The sequence below is a fragment of the Phyllostomus discolor genome, chromosome 2, assembly GCF_004126475.2.
Source record: "Phyllostomus discolor isolate MPI-MPIP mPhyDis1 chromosome 2, mPhyDis1.pri.v3, whole genome shotgun sequence".
Taxonomy (NCBI): Eukaryota; Metazoa; Chordata; class Mammalia; order Chiroptera; family Phyllostomidae; genus Phyllostomus; species Phyllostomus discolor.
In genome coordinates, this window is record NC_040904.2 from 143,902,911 (window position 1) to 143,919,948 (window position 17,038).

General features: G+C 34.3%; 1 protein-coding gene across 2 annotated transcripts in view; it reads right to left on the reverse strand.

Moving 5' to 3' along the window:
* Positions 1-17,038, reverse strand: part of ZDHHC17 (zinc finger DHHC-type palmitoyltransferase 17) — a 101,414-nt gene that overhangs the window by 26,346 nt on the left and 58,030 nt on the right. For both annotated transcript variants that reach the window (XM_028531666.2, XM_036018650.1), the window contains exon 8: positions 11,278-11,403. In XM_028531666.2, coding sequence (XP_028387467.1) covers positions 11,278-11,403 — 126 coding nt within the window. The remainder of the gene's footprint in view (positions 1-11,277; positions 11,404-17,038) is intronic.

Below are 17,038 nucleotides of genomic sequence, written 5' to 3' on the forward strand. Positions count from 1 at the left end.
AATTATGAAAAATGAGAATAGAAGTTATAGGAGTGTGTCTAGATAGATAAAGATGAGAGCAGTACCAGCTGCTAACACGTAGACAGGCTAGAAAACAGTTCATGAAAAATACCACCCCATTTTACCAGGGGCAGTGGTAACTAGAGATAGGACAATCAGAATAATTGATGGTCTAAGAACTACATTAGACAAAGAAACTGAGGATGCTTAGCCTGGAGAAGACATTTTGAATGATACATATAAACAGTATATCGAAACTTTAAAATGAAACATAGATAATAAAATCAAACAATCTACAGGGTAGAATGGAGATTATGCGCCTCTGAAAACATATCAAAGTAGAATGCTTAGTACTCCAGAGATAGTTGTAACTTTCATTTTTATACAGGTCTGGCTGTTAGCAAGTCTATTCCAAGTATAAAACCTCTCTACTTCTACTTCCTTATAACATCTACCACAATTTTATCTTTGGAGCAACACAAAGTCTATTACCTCTTCCCCATAACAGCCCTTTACAAACTTATATGCCTCTATTGAGTTTCTCAAGTTACCTTAGGTGAAAAACTATATACTTTTTCATGTAAGTGGCCATGTCTTTCCCAATTCAACCACCGTAATTCATTTCTGAACTAAATGTGTAATTTTAATTCAGAATAATTAAACACATCAAATTCCAGAATTTAATTTTATGCTGCAGTAAAATAAGTAAGCCTTCCAATCTGTTTTTCATCTCTAGTATTTGTATTTGTGAATTTAAATCAAGACATTAGAGAGGATTTAAAACTGAAAGAAAGAATGTGTAAGTCAGGGTATTAGGTAGGATTTGAAAGAGTCTTTTCTACAATTCTTTGTAATCTGGCTTTTCAGCCAATATACTTGTTTTCCCTCAGCAAGGACCACATTTCTTCATAATTAAAAAACAAGATATAATTTACATATAGTAAATTCATCTTTTCTGCATAGTTCTCTGAGTTTTGATTAACATACACAGTTGAGTAACTAGCAAGAAAATCAGACACAGAACTGTTCTATCCAGTTGGTAAATACCCCTGGCCCCAGTTGAAGCTCCTGGCACATACTAACCTGATTTCTGTCCCTACACCTTTTTCTTTGCAGGAAGGTCATATAAACAGAATAATACTGAATACAATCATGTAAGTCTGGCTTCTTTCATTTCAAGAATATTTTTGACATTCTCCCATGTTGTCATGTATCAGTAGTTCTTTTTTAATGCTGAGTAGTATTCCACTATAGGATTTATCACAGGTTTTTTTTTTTAAATCCATTCCTCAGCTAAGGGATTAGGGTTGTTTCCAGTTTTGATGACTGTGAATAGAAGTCACTATAAACATTTACATACAAGTTTCTATGTAACAAAAGTTTGTTTCACTTGGTTAAATACCTATGCATGGGATTTCTAGATTTGTTTTCAAACTGTCATTTAACGTGCACATTATAATATTATAAAGGTATAAATGGTGATATGCTTTTATAAATTTTTTTCTCATATTTTTATGGAAATTTTCAAATATAGAGTAAATCTCAAAGAATTTTATACTAAATACCTGTATGTTCATCACCTAGCTTCTACAATTCAGTAATCTATTTTTTAGTTAAACAACTGTAGATTCACATGCAGTTATAACTAACATGGACAGGTCCCAAGTACCTTTTAACCAGGTTCCCTCAATTACTAACATCTAGCAAAACTGCAATACAACACCACAACCAGGATATTGACATCGATACAGCTAAGATATAGAGTATTTCCATCGCTCTAAGGATTCCTCCTGTTGTCTTTTTATAACAACCTCACTCAAACCCTCTACCCTCACCCCATAATTAACCTTGGGCAACCACTAATCTTTTCTACATTTCTGTAATTCTGTCATTTTGCAATATTTCACTATTAAATGAAATATTACAATATATAACCTTATAGGATTGTCTTTTTTACTCAACATAGTTCTCTGGAAATTCATCCAGGTTATTGCCATGTACTATTAGTTCATTTCTTTTTATTGCTGAGGAATATTCCATGGCATGAATGTATTAATACTAGTTTACCCACGAAGGAACGTTGGGGTTACTTCCGGTTTGTGGCTATTATGAATAAAGCTGCTATAAACATTCACATTCAGGTTTCTCTCTGAACATAAGTTTTCATTTCTTTGGGATAAATAATTAAGAGTGAAGTTTCTGGATTGTAGGATAATTGCATATTAAGTTATAAAAACAACTGCCAAACTGTTCTCCAGAGTGCTGCACTACTTTACATTTCCTCCAGCAATGTGTGAGGAGTCTGGTCTCTCTGCATCCTCACCAGCATTTCAATTCACAACTTTTTAGGTGTATGAAAGTAAGTTGGTGTGGTTTTAATGTCCATTTCCCCAATGACTAATGATGTTGAACATCTTTTCATGTACTTATCTGCCATTTTTATATCTTCTTTGGTAAAATATCTCTTCATGTCTTTAGCCTATTTTCTACTTTGATTGATATTTACTTTTGAGTTTTGAAATTTCTTTATATATTCTGAAAACTAGTTCCTTATTGGATATGTGTCTTGCAAATACTTTCTCCCACTCTGAAGTCTGTCTTTTCATCCTAAAAAATGGGTGTTTCATGGAACTACAGTTTTTAAATTTCAAAGTCCAACTGATCAATTTTTACTTTAATGAATCATGCTTTTCGTGTCAAGTCTAACTCTTTGCCTACCCCTATAGTCTGATGATTTTTCTGTTTAAAACTTTTATAGTTTTATGTTCTACATGTAAGTCTGTGAACTATTTTACTTTTTATATAGTGTGAGATTTGAGTAAGGTTTAATTTTTATTTTTTGCATATGTGTGTCCATAAGCTTCAGCATTATCTGTTGAAAAGGTTCTTTCCTCAGTTGAATTGCTTTTCACTTCTTTCAAACCAGTGAGCATATCTTGGTGGTTCTATTTCTGGACTCTATTCTGTTCTATTGATCTCAGTTTATTCCTTCAGCAACAAAGGAGGAATATAGTCAACCTATATATTGACTATAACAAAATATTGCTGGGATTTTTATTTAATTGCATTGAATCAGTACATCAGTTTTGGGAAAACTGACATTTACTATGAGTCTTCCAATTCATGAACACAGTATGTCTTTCCATTTATTTATACCATCCTTGACTCCTTGCATTGGCATTTTAAAATTTTCAGTACATAAGTACTTTACGTGACCCTGACTGGTATGGTTCAGTGGATTGGGCATCATCCTGCAAAGCAAAGGGTCACAGGTTCAATTCCCAGTCAGGGCAGATGCCTGGGCTGTGGGCCAGGTCTCCTGTTAGGGGCATGAGAAAGGCAACCTTTTGGTTTCTCTTGCTCATCAATGTTTCTTTCCTTCTCTTTCTCCCTCCTTTCACCTCTCTCTAAAAATAAATAAATAAAAAGTTTTTTAAAAGTACTTTACATGTCTGGTTTAACACTTAAGTATTTAAATTTTGAGGTTTCTTTAGCAAATCTAAGTAGTACTTTATTTTTTAACTTCAATGCCCACATGGTTATTCCAAATATATAGAAATAAAATAGATTTTAAATATATTTACCTTATATCCCATGACCTTGCTTAATTCATTTATTAGTTCTACAAGTTTATTTCACAGACTCCTTGGTATTTTCTATGTAGACAGTCAATGTCAACCACAAATAGGGACAATTTTATTGTTTCTTCTTTTCTGGTTTATATGCCTTTTAATTTCCTTTCTATCGCCAGCTAGAAATTTCAATACTATGTTGAATAAGAGCAGTAAGAGGGATATCTTTGCTTTGTTCTCGATCTTGGAGGTAAAGTCTTTTTACCCCCTGGGGGGTAAAGTGCTTGGGGGCACTCAGTCTTTTACCATTACATACAATATGAGTTGAAGGTTTTACACACGTTCTTTATAAAGTTCAGGAAATTCTTCTCTATTCCTATTTTTCTCAGACTTTTATCATGAATAGATATTGATTTTTAGTAAATGCTTTTTGATTGATACAATCATTACATTTTTCATTTTTAATCTGTTAATATGGTAGGTTACATTAAATAAGTTTTGAATATTAAGTGGGCCTTGCATCCCTGGAATAAACCCCATTTGGTCATGGTACATAATTCCTCTTATATAGTGCTGACTTTATTTGTTAATACTTTGTTTAAAAGTTTTGAGTATATATTTATGAGGGACATTGGTCTACAGTTTTCTTTTATGTAGTGTCTCTGGCTGGTTTTGGTATCAGGGATACATATTGTTCCCATGCTGTTATTTCCATATATAAGAAACTTAATAATATTCTTATATGTGAGGTGAGTTTCTTATAGAGAGCATATAGCAGGGTCACACTTTATAATCCACACTGCCAATATCTGTCTTTTACTTCATATATTTATATAATTTACACTTAACATAATTACTAATATGTTAGGGTTTAAGTCTATAATTTTATTTTTTGTTTTCTGTCTGCTCTGTTTTTTGTTTGTTTTCTTTTTCCTGCCATCTTGTGGGTTACCAGAAAGCTTTCTAGAGTTCTATTTCATTTACCTATAGTGTTGCTAAGTAGGGTTTATTTAATGATTACTCAAAATATTATATTATATAAACATAACTTATCACAGTGTACTGGTGTGATAAGTTTTTTCATTTTACCAGTTCAAGTGAAGTCTGGAAAGCTTACTCCCCTTTATGTCCCTCTATCCTCCTTTATTTATATTATAAATTATCTGAAATATATTCTCTACATAAACTAGAGCCATATCAGGCAGCATCATAATTTTTGCCTCAACTGTCAAGCAAAATTTGGAAGATTTAAGAGAAGGAGAGTCTACTGTATTTACCCATAGTTTTGTCTACAATAATTATGTGTTCCAAGATTCTTGCTTTTATCATTTCTTTCGTTTAGAAAACTTCTCTTAGCCATTCTGTTAGGATAGGTCTCCTGATGACAAATTGTCTTAATTCTCCTTTATCTGAGAATGTGTTGACTTCTCCTTCATTTCTGAAAGATGCTGTCCACTGGAATGGGATGATGGGTGGCTAGTTCTTTCCATTCAGCACTTGGAAAAAATGTGCCAGTTCCTTCTGGGGTCTATGATTTCTCTCTATCTTCTAGCCATTTGAATTGTTTTAAACCCTATTGGTAAAGGGATTTCAAGATTTTTATTTTTTCCAGAAGTCTGACTATGGTATGTTCAGTGAGGATTTCTTTGAGTCTATTATGTTTAGGATTAATTCTATTTTTTAATCTGTAGTTTCGTCTTTTAGTAAATTTGGAGAATTTTTTGGCTACTATATCTTTGAGAGCTTTTTCAGCTTCACTTTTTTCTCCTTTTCTGGGATTCCAATCATATTAATGTTAGGTATTCTGTTATAACCACAGATCTCTGAGGTTGTAACAGTTTTTTCTTAACAGTTTATTTCCTTTTGTTGTTCAAAATGAATAATTTGTATTGTTCTATCTTCAAGGTCATTGATTCTTTCCTTTGTCTTCTATATTCTGTTGTCAAGTCCATCCAATAATTTCTTTTGGCTATTGTAGTTTTCATTTTAAAATTCTGATTTGGTTTTTCTTCATTATTCTATTTCTGTATTTTTATTTCATTGCTGACTCTATTTTTCATTTGTTTCAAGCATGCTCGTAATTACTCAGTGAAGATTTTTTATGACTGTTTTAAAATCTTTTATCAGGTAATTCTAACAGCTCTTATATTATTGGCACCTGTTGATTCTCTTTTGATTGTTCCAGATGTTCTAGGTTCTTAGCACGATAGGTGATTTTTGCTTGAAACCTGACCATTCTGGGTATTATGAGACACTGGATCTTAGTTAAACCTTTTCTTTTAGATGGATTCTTCTGTGTAGCTTGGGAGTGAGTGAGGCTCTTTCTTACTTCTGATAGATGGGGTGCAAATCCAGGATTCCTACATGGCCTCCACTAACACCTAAGGACAGGGCTCCTAATTCCCACTGAGCAAAACTGGGACTTCTAGCTTTCCACTGTACCTCTACTGATGTCTCTGGACCTGAGAGCAATGCCTCATTACTGTTTCCTATGTGGTCTCCACTGATATAGCAGAGGATGGGACTTCATTAACAGCCAGTGTGAATGAAGTCCCAACTCTCTATGCAGCCTTTCCTGACACCACCCCTAAAGAGAAGTTGGAGCACCTCATTACAGCCTGCTAAAGGTAGAAGTCTAGGTCGTTGCTAGTGTGAATCAGGGTTGGGCCACAGTTTTTTCTGTAGTGTTTGGCTTTAGTAGAAACTTCTAAAAGTTTCTATTTTGCTAAACTGCCTCTTTTGTGGTCTTTTTTACTAGAGTGCAGATTTTTTGTTGCAGCTTTTTTTATCTGTACCCATTTGTGATTCTACATTATTAGCCATGTTAGCTCCTCTTCTGGGATATGTAAGGTACAAAAAAACTCCAAAAAACAAAAACAAAACCATAGGGCACTCAACACCATATCATTCTCTGGGTCCCGAGTTCCCTAGCTACTCTGTTACATTCCCTCCATCTTCCACAGTCTTCTTACGTTTGTTTTGTAAATAATGTCCAGGTGTTTTAGTTGTACTTAGCAGAGAGGAAAAATGAAAGGTACACACCACTCCATCTTCCCAGATTTCTTTTCACATAATCAATAAACAAAATTAAAGAGGAAGATATGTGAGATTACCACTGTTAATGAAAGGGGTAATGGATTTTTTAATGTGGAGAAATACTAATTTAGAGATTCCCATCTAATTACTTATTAAGCAAAGTAACACTTATTTAACCATAAATCTCCATGTATAAAATCTTTTCATCTTAAAAAATCCAAGAGCTTCTAAAATAGTTTTCTAAAATCAAGATTCCTTCCATATCCAATTGTCTATTACTACTGTCCAAAATTTTCTTTTTGTGATGACATACTCTTAAGTATAAACTATTGAGCCCTAAGTGTTACTGTTTTCTTATTTAGTTTTAAATAAGAACATACTTCACAGATTACCAAATCAGGTTCATGATTTAAATTTCTCTAATTCAGGTGGAAAGAGAACAGTCTAAATAATTACGAGTACTTAATTCAAAAAAGCCCCTAACCAACATATATTTTTATGTAGTAACCTTTTTTTTTTTAAGATTTATTTATTTATTTTTAGAGAAGGAAGGGAGGGGGAGAGAGAGAGAGAGAGAGACAGACAGACAGACATCAATGTGCGGTTGCTGGGGGTTATGGCCTGCAACCCAGGCATGCACCCTGGCTGGGAATCGAACCTGGGACACTTTGGTTCCCAGCCCGCGCTCAATCCACTGAGCTACGCCAGCCAGGGCTGTAGTAACCTTTTTTAAAAGGTAACATATTTAAAGCTACCAATGCAAAAAAAACAAAACAATGCAAAAAACACTAGACTACTCAAGTTCTGAACTAACAATGATAAATACAAATGTTAATAAAACTGTTAAACTTTTCAATGAAATTCTCTCTCTTTTTTTTTTTTTTAAACCAAATCATACCCAGCACTTCTGGTCAATATGGCAGCATTGGTAAACATGGCTCACCTCCTCACACAATCACATCAAAATTACAACTAAACTATAGAACACTCATCATTTAAAACCAGCAAAAATCAAGCTGGATGTAAGTCCTACAACCACAGAATTAAAGAAAAAAACAACTACAGAATTAAAGAAGAAACCACATCGAAACTGGTAGGAGGGGTGGAATCATAGAATGTGCTGGTCCCACACCCATGTGTGGCAGATAAATATCAGGAGGGAGAGCTGAGGAGTGAGGGGTCCCATCCCCACACCAGGCCCTCTAGCCCAGGGTTCCAGGGCCATGAAGGTTCCCATAACTTCTGGCTGCAAAAACCAGTGGCAACTGAGGTGGTGGAAGACAGAAACAGCTGGAATCCCTGACAGTTCTTCTTAAAAGGCCCATGCAAAGACTTATTTGATTCACTCCCTGTGAGCTCCAGCATGGGGGCAGCAGATTGAAAGACTTCAGAGACACATGGGGAGGAACTGAATTGTCCAACATAAGGCAAGAGCTTTCTCACAAAAAGAAATACTGGCAGAGTCCGCTGTTCCTTTTCTGGGCCCTCCCCTAACACAGGAGGATTGGGGAACCATATCTTAGACTCCATCAACCTGGCTCACACTCTTTGTCCCATGCCAGTGATTCCCTGAAGCCCTGTTCTATCCAACTTTCAGACCCACCCAAGTTGTTCCCACTGGCTTTTCAATACGAGAGGCTTGTCTTGGCCTATACTTCAGATCTTCCTAAATTCTTTCAAACAAGCAGCATCTGGCTTTGGCAAGCCCTGTACCTCTCACTAAGTTGCCCCAGGCCCAGCCCTAGCAACAGCCAGCCTTGGTTCAAGACTTGGCGTCATCTGGACACCTCCAAACCCGGGACAAGTAGCAGCCATCTGCAGATCACATTGCAGCTTATGCTCTGTACCCCTGGATAGAACACAGTCAGTGGCTGACCTTGAATGTGCCAATAGCAATCAAGGCTCAATTACAATAGGAAGGTGTACACAGCTCATACAGTGGGTACGCCCTGAGTATCCAGATTGAATAATAGGGGAGGCTGTGTCACTGGACTCTATCGGATACCAACTACATTAGGTATCCTCTCTACTAGCCTCAAAAGATGCAGCAGCTCTAACTAACACACAGAAATGAACACAGGGAGGCTGCCAAAATGAAGAAATAAAGAAACATGCCCAAGTTGAAAGAGCAGAACAAAACTCCCGAAAAAGAACTAAACAAAATGGATACAAGCAAGCTACTACATGCAGAGTTCAAAACATTGGTTAAAAAGATGCTCAAGGATTTCATAAGGACCTCAACAGCATAAAAAATCCAATCAGAAACAAAGGATACACTAATTGAAATAAAGAACAATTTACAAGGAATCAACAGTAGAGTGGATGATGCCAAGAATCAAATCAGCAATTTGGAAATAAGGAAGCAAAAAGCAACCAATGAGAATAGCAAAAAGAAAAAAGAATCCAAAAAAATGAGGACAGTGTAAGGAGCCTTTGGGAAAACTTCATGCATACCAACATTCACATCAAGGGGGTGTTAGCGGGAGCCAGAAACTGGAAACCTATCTGAAAAAATAATGACAGAAAACTTCCATTTGTGAAGGAAATAGACATACAAGTCCAGGAAATGCAGAGTCCAAACAAGATGAACCCAAAGAAGCTCCCCTCAAGACACATCATAATTAAAATGTCAAAGGTTAAAAGTAACCAATCTTAAAAGCAGCAAGAGAAAAGCAGTTAGTTACCTACAAGGGAGTTCCCATAAGACTGTTAGCTGCTCTCTCAAAAGAAACTATGCAGGCCAGAAAGCTTCAGCAACAAATATTGAAAGTGATGAAAAGCAAGGACCCACAACCAAAATTACTCTATCCATCACAGCAATCATTATACAATCGAAGGACATATAAAAAAAGAGATTTCCAGACAAGAGAAAGCTAAAGGAGTTCATCATCACCAAATCAATATTACATGAAATATTGAAGGGTTTTCTTTGAGAAGAAAAAAATATGAATAAAAAATGGCAATAAACATATATCTATCAATCATACATCTATGATTCTAAAAAACAATATAAACAAATAAGCAGAACAGAAACAGAATTATAGATACACAAAACATTTTGATGGCTGCCAGATGGGAGATGGTCTGGGGGACTGGGTGAATAAGGTCAGGGGATTAAGAAGTATAAATTGGTAGTTACATGGGGGATGTAAATACAGCATAGGGAATAAAACAGCCAAAGAATATATGCATGACCCATGGACACAGACAATGGTGTGGGGACTGCCTGAGGGAGTAGGGGAGCTGGTTAGAGGAATGTAAAGGAGGAAAAACTGCACAACTATAACAGAATAAACAATAAAATATAATATAAAAAATTAATACAAATCATATCCAAACACATAAACCTGATATGTAGTTCACTATTGCTATAAGTAGCTTTAAATGTTAATGACTATCTGGAATTTACAACGTCATTTTCATCTGATATTATTTTTTTAAAAACTTTAAAATATTTACGCTAAACAAATTAAAGCATATAGATTATGAGACATCCCAAAGTAATATAAGATACTTTTATTATTAGCTTGGTTATTATGAGACATCAGCTATTTTTCACTCTGTTGAGCAAAACTGCTCTAAATCCTAGAGGATAGGGTGACATCAAAGAAAATAAATAATAAACCATTTTATATCATATTTAATAGTGAAATGAAAGGGTTAATGTAATTTGTAAAAACTGTTCATTATTCTCAACTATGGTATTAAAAATAGGCAAGTTTGTAAACATTAAATCTAATTCTTCTGATGCCTAAGTAATACAACAATAAACTTTTCAGCTCATTAAGGAAGTCTGAACTACAAGTAAATGAGTCATGTTTTCAAATGCTTCCCTTTATCCAAAACTTGTCATTTTGCTCTGATAACAGACAGATCAATATTAACTTTAAACCAACAGTTTTACCACTGGAACAACCTGAAAGAGACGTACATAAGATAATACTCAAGGCTTAATGCCATCAAGTAGTGATACTGACAAGTTAGCAAATATCTTGTTAATTACTTAGGTATACAAAGAAATTGTCAGTCAGCTAATTTTTCCTTTTTTAAGAGAAATTTTTAAGGAACACAGACTTTTTTGAGAAAAAGTTCTTAGTTTGAAATCACATAATTACAAATAAGCAATTGAGCCAAAAGTCACATAGTTTATAATTGAAGGTACATGAAAGGTCTAATATTGGATTTCTAGGAAAAGTGAAAAATATGTTTCCTCTTATTAAAAAAAGTTACAATATAGTACAAAAGAATGAAAAGCTTAAACTAATTCAAGGTAGAGTTGTGAGGAGTTAAAAAAAGGTATGTATTAAGACTAAGATTTTTCACAATTGATTACCATACTAACAAATGCACTTAAACAAGGAAAAGTTTTATTTGTCTATTACTCAGCAAAGGCCAGCTGAATCAATGAACTAAAATTTATGTTAGTAGACTACAGAGATTAAAACAATTTCATATATACCCTTCTTAACACAAACAGGCCATCAGACAAATGGGTGGACCCCTGAATACTTTGATATCTACCTTCATTTTATACTGAATGAAACACTATTTTAAAAATTACACTGGCAATGTAAAAATTAAAGGCTGTAAATACTCATGTTAAGAAAGTATACCGATGAATCTTACTTAAAAAGACTATATATTTGAAAATTTTCCGACTTGAATTTACCTTATCAGCTTTCAGCTTTCTAAGGAAAGATGGATTATCATATCCTTTTGCTTGCCTTGCCTCTTGCAAATGGTTGATCATCCAGACATTTTTTCTCTGCTTTGCCAAATCAAGTGCTGACTCACCCTGAATGTAAGTAGAAAAATTCACATTAAAAATAAAAGAAAAAGCAAAATATTTTAGTTACTAACTTTTAAAGTACATCCATAAAAATAAACTAAATGCACTATTAGTTCATTAATACAGTTTTTATGTTGGGCAGTCAATTACTAGAAGAATCTAAATCATTACATATTATTTATTTTAATTTCACATTCAAGGCACAATAAAAATTTTATTTACTCATACAGATTCTATTTTTACTTGCATTTTGACTTATATTAGAGAGCAAATCAAAAAGTAGGTATTTCAGCATCTGCTGGATCAGAGGATATCATGAAGTTTATCAGTTATTTCATATTCTTTAAATATTTCATTAGGAATTGTTATTGCTATATAACATCCTGCTATAATACCACATTTCCAGAACTTTCAGTTTAATTTCAGTGATGACAAAAGTCTATAGATAAGAACAGGAATGAAAAAGAAAAGTCAACTTCTACTTCTATACTGTTATACTGCCATTCTTTGTCATCTTAAATTCATTCACCCACCCAAAAATTTCCAAAGTGAGTAAGAGCAGTAACAACAACAAAAAAGTAAAACTCAAGTTATGAACTTGTAGCTCCTTTTTATTTCCACAAAAAGAATGCCAAGAAATGTAAGTAAACAGACTAAAACAATTTAAAGGAAATATGAAATATGAAATAGCATTCCTAATTCTAGACCTATGCTTCCTTTAGCCTTCATTAAGTTAAAATCTTATTTTTCCTGTAGTAAGACACCTACATATCTATTCTATTTAATATTCTCCACTTATCTAGTTCTTTAAGTATGAAAGTGAAATTAAACACTGTTTGCCAAAATTTCAAGAATGTATGAATGAATATTCAAAATTACTTAAAAAAAGAAAAATATTGAAATTTTATTTTAAAAAACTGGGTGAAAATAAAAGAATAGGGGGGCTTGAGGTGCCTTAGTTATGAAGGATGATTATCAAGTATGAAGTAGTTTTTTTTTAAACCTGAAAAACAAAAAGAAGCAAACAAAAAAATAAACAGGCCACTGCTACCAACTGTAACACCACAATAACAACAAAAAGCCCAACTAATCCTTTAATTAAAAGATGAATAGTATTTAATTAGGAATAGGCTAATCTAGGTGGGTCTTCTACAAATAGGATTATTTACTTTAAAATATCCCCTTACCTATTCAAATATTCTATCACCTAAGTTGTCAGAACCAGCTAATTAATCCAAACTATAAAGTTTACCTGAATAAAAGCAATCCCTTGGATAACAACTCCCAGAGAATATTCTGCAGTTGCCTCGGTCCAGCTGAGCATCCCTTCCACTAGAGGGCCAGTGACACCTAGGGATTGCCTAGATAAAAAGATGGAGGGAGCTTTAAGAAATCTTTCAACTACTCCTCTAGTCAACTGACTGCTTTTGTATAGTTCTTTTATTCAGCTGGTAAAATAAACAAGCAATTAATTTAAAGAACTGTATTAAAACCAGGGTTCCGAATGAAGCCTATACTTGCTCACTCCATGTGTTAGCTAAAATAGTAAACAGTAAGAACAGCAGTAACAAGAATTCATGGAGTATTTATGGATGAAGTGATTTGTATAAAAGAAATTCTTCAAGCATTTTGCTAAAATAAGCATGGAAGGTGGAGAGTGGAAACTCATTATTTTGCCTAAATGAGCTGAATTTCATTATTAAAACTAAGGACAATTCTTCCTTGGAGATTATCTAGGTCAGGTTACTTAACAGGTAATGGAAACTACTGTCTGAAAACAGTTTCTTACCTAATTTAAAGAAACTACATAAAGGGTCTTCCAAAATGTTAAGAAAACTCAAATTTTACATTCTTCACATGCCAAAAATTATGTCCTTTGATAATTTTAGAAAGAAAAATTTACAAGTGCTTGGGCATCACTCAAAGATTATTTCCCCAATATTCAATTCATCTATATTTATCTATAACCAAAAACAGGTGCAAGGAGGTAAAATACTTTTTTAAAAAATCCATAAATGAGATGCTACCATAAAAAAGAATAACTGCATAGGTCATTTAGAAAAACTCTTAGTATGCCAAATCACCACCCCCACTATTATTACTTAAAATTCAAATTCTTGAATTCTTTTGAATAATCAGATAAAAGCCACTGGTGCTCTCCCCAGAAAAATGATGAAATGTAACTTTTTAAATAACAATTTCAGGGATCCATAGATCCTCCTCCTAAGCAAAATCTACCAGTGGGTCCCAGATTAAGAACCTCTAATCTAGAGTACAGGGCCTTTTTTGATCTAAGGATCAAAACAGCCATTTTCAAGTTACCCTCCATTTAATATGAATTGTACCCAAAATAAGTTCTAACTTCTTTTGATAAAAGAATCCTTTGTGCATTAAAAGAATAGAATCCCTTACTCAAATAACTAATTTACAAGGGCAAATATCTAGTTAATATAGGGACAGATTTCTGAGAAACTTAAGCTTCACCTTATTGAGGCAACAGCCATTTTAGAAGAAATAGGATCAAATGACACATAGTATAATTTTTCATAGAAGAATGTAACTTTTACTTGCTATTAAAGCCATACCCAGATTTGCAGGCTACATCTTTCTGTTGTAATTCATGATTAGTGCAAAGCTCTTTCTTAATACTTGAAATAAAAATGTAAAAATATATAGGTATAAATCAATTTTACTTATCAAATTCCTGGACATAGAACCTTGGCTGATTTTTTAAATCAATAGATTTCTCCCTTTCAAAATTTGCAGCAATTTAAGTTTACTTAATTAGCTTGGCATTCCACATAGCTAAAAGGCACCACCTTAAATTACATATGACTAAAGCAGAACCAATTCCTATCACCTTCACCCCAGAAAGTTTTCCTTCAGTCTTCACAACCTCAAAACATATCACAAAACATTCAGTTGTTCAAACCAACACGTAAGTCATCAATGTTGTTTCTTTCACCCTCATATCTAATCTACTTCATTTCTACTTTAAACTATCATTTCCAAATCAATTTGTTTCCCTCCATCTTTACTTCTTCAATAATAGTTTAAACTAAATTGTCACTTGCCTGACTTACTGCAATAGCCTAACTGACTTTCATCTGTCCCTTCCATTTCCTTAATTCTTTAATGCATTCTTCATACAGCAATCAAAATAACCTTTTAAAAATATTTAAAACACAAAGATTATATAACCAGCCTACATAAATTCTTCTAATTGTTTCTTGTGACTGAGAATACAATTAAAGCTGCTTATTATGGCCATGCATGATCTGGCACCTGTTTCCTTCAGTGGCTTCACTCCCTCCCTCACTGCTATCAGTCCAGGCTATCATTTCTGCACCTCTGATACAGCAAGCTTATTCCTGGCTTATTCACTATCCCTGGGCCTTGCATGTGCAGGTTCCTCTACATGCAGAGGAAGACTTTTCCCACATATCTTTGCATAAATCACTCTCAGGTGATGTGGCCCCCTCAGCCCTCGTCACTCTACCACATTTGTCTTTGTAATTTACTATTTTCTATTCCCTCAATACAATGCAAGTTCTGAGAGAATAAAGACTTCACTTGTCAGGAGAAGGGACTAGTCAAAGAACACACATGAAGAACCCATGGACACAGACAATTGTGAAGGGACTGATTATGAAGTGGGGGGTAGCGTGAGTGGAGGAGGGCAAAGGGGGAGAAAGTGAGACAACTGTAATAAGCATAAACCATAAAATCTTTAAAAAAGAAAAATAAACAAAAAAGACAATCTGTCCTAAATACTGTGACTTGCCAGCACTGAACACTATTGTATGAATTAATAAAATATTTCCATTACAAGATGGTGATTAGACTTTGGCATATTAGGAACGCCAGATCCCAGTAGAAAAGACATCTGGTACTTATTTTATCATTTTAATTATATAAAAAGTACATTTTAAAACAAAAATCTACTTTTCTACCAGTATGGATAGAAAAATTATTTTCACTCTGAAAGTGTGAATGCTCCCTGAGCAGCTGAAGCAACTCCTTAGACTATATTCTTTAAAAATAATGTCATTCCAGAAGCTACCAGGGAAATAATTACATTTAAAATATTCTTGACAACAGATCACCTTGATTATACATGGGAGATAAAACTGAAATATTCATAAAGAGAAAAGTGACTTAAAAATACCATAAATTTAAATAAAAGTTCTATAGGCAAAATAATTAGCTTAATTACTAACATTAGATTCTGCAAGGTATATTCACATGAACTAGTTAAGAAAGCTACATTCCAGTTTATCCTATGTTGGTACGAAATAAAAACATGTGTCTGAACCTAGAAAACATTAAAAGTATAAGGTCCAACCATTTAATTCTTTTCAAATAGTCTACTCTGACCATTACCTTTCTGTCTAAATTTATTAGAGATTATTTCTCTTACTAAGACTGATCAAAAGTTTCTGCAATGGTTAATGTGGAGTGCAAGTGTTCAGTATTTATTTGAAATGACATTAAATTCACAAACTACACCTGAAATACTTAAATATCATGATCAAAGAGAAGTTATCTAAAACTTTATGGAGACAGAAAAGGTGTTATTATTTTACTGTAATAGTTTTTTAATTTAATTTTTATTGTATTTTTTTCCATTACCATTCAGTCCACTTATACCCCTCCTCCTCCCAACAATCACCACACCATACTAACCCAATTAAAAATGGGCAAAGGACCTGAATACATACTTCTCCGAAGAGGATATACAGATGGCCAATAGACATATGAAAGAAGCTCAATGTCACTAATCATCAGAGAAATGCAAATTAAAACCACAATGAGATACCACTTCACACCAGTCAGATGGCCATCATCAATAAATCAACAAACAGGTGCTGGCAAGGATGTAGAGAAAGGGGAACCCTTCTATACAAGTGGTAGGAATGCAAACTGGTGCAGCCACTGTGGAAAGCAGTATGGAGGTACCTCAAAAAGTTAAAAATGGATCTGCCTTCTGACCTAGTGATCCCACTTCTGGGAATATATCAGAAGGAACCCAAAACACTAATTTGAAAGAGCATAAGCACCACTATGTTCATTGTAGCATTATTTAAAATCGCCAAGATATGGGACATTCACACAATGGAATACTACTTGGCCTTAAAAAGAAAATTTTACCCTTTGCAATAGTATGGATGGACCTTATGTTAAGTGAAATAAGCCAGTCAGAGAAAGAGAAATACCATATTGCCGGGAGCCAGCCCAGCCCTGCTGTCTGACACAGTCACAGAGGGAGCCGTGCGCCAGCACAGCAGACACAGTGGGGGAAAGTACCTGGCACTCCTCTGCTTAACCATTGTATTGCTACCCGTGCTTAGGGTCTGTGTGATTTACCATGGAACCAGGACAGGTGGCAATTCCACAGAAGAAATACAGTTCTTTGGAAATAAGCAAAAAAATGACAGCTCATTGGAGAGTGACTCCCCACCAGAATGTCCTCCTAAGTGGGTTAGGGAGTTCAAAGAATGGGAATGGAAAAGAGTCCTTAGGATTACTCCCTACAAAAGCCCCTATACCCACCCTTATTACACAATTCCTTAAAACCAGGGCTCCAGGAACTAGTAATAGATTCAAAAAACGCATTTGGTCAGCATTGTACCAGTATCCA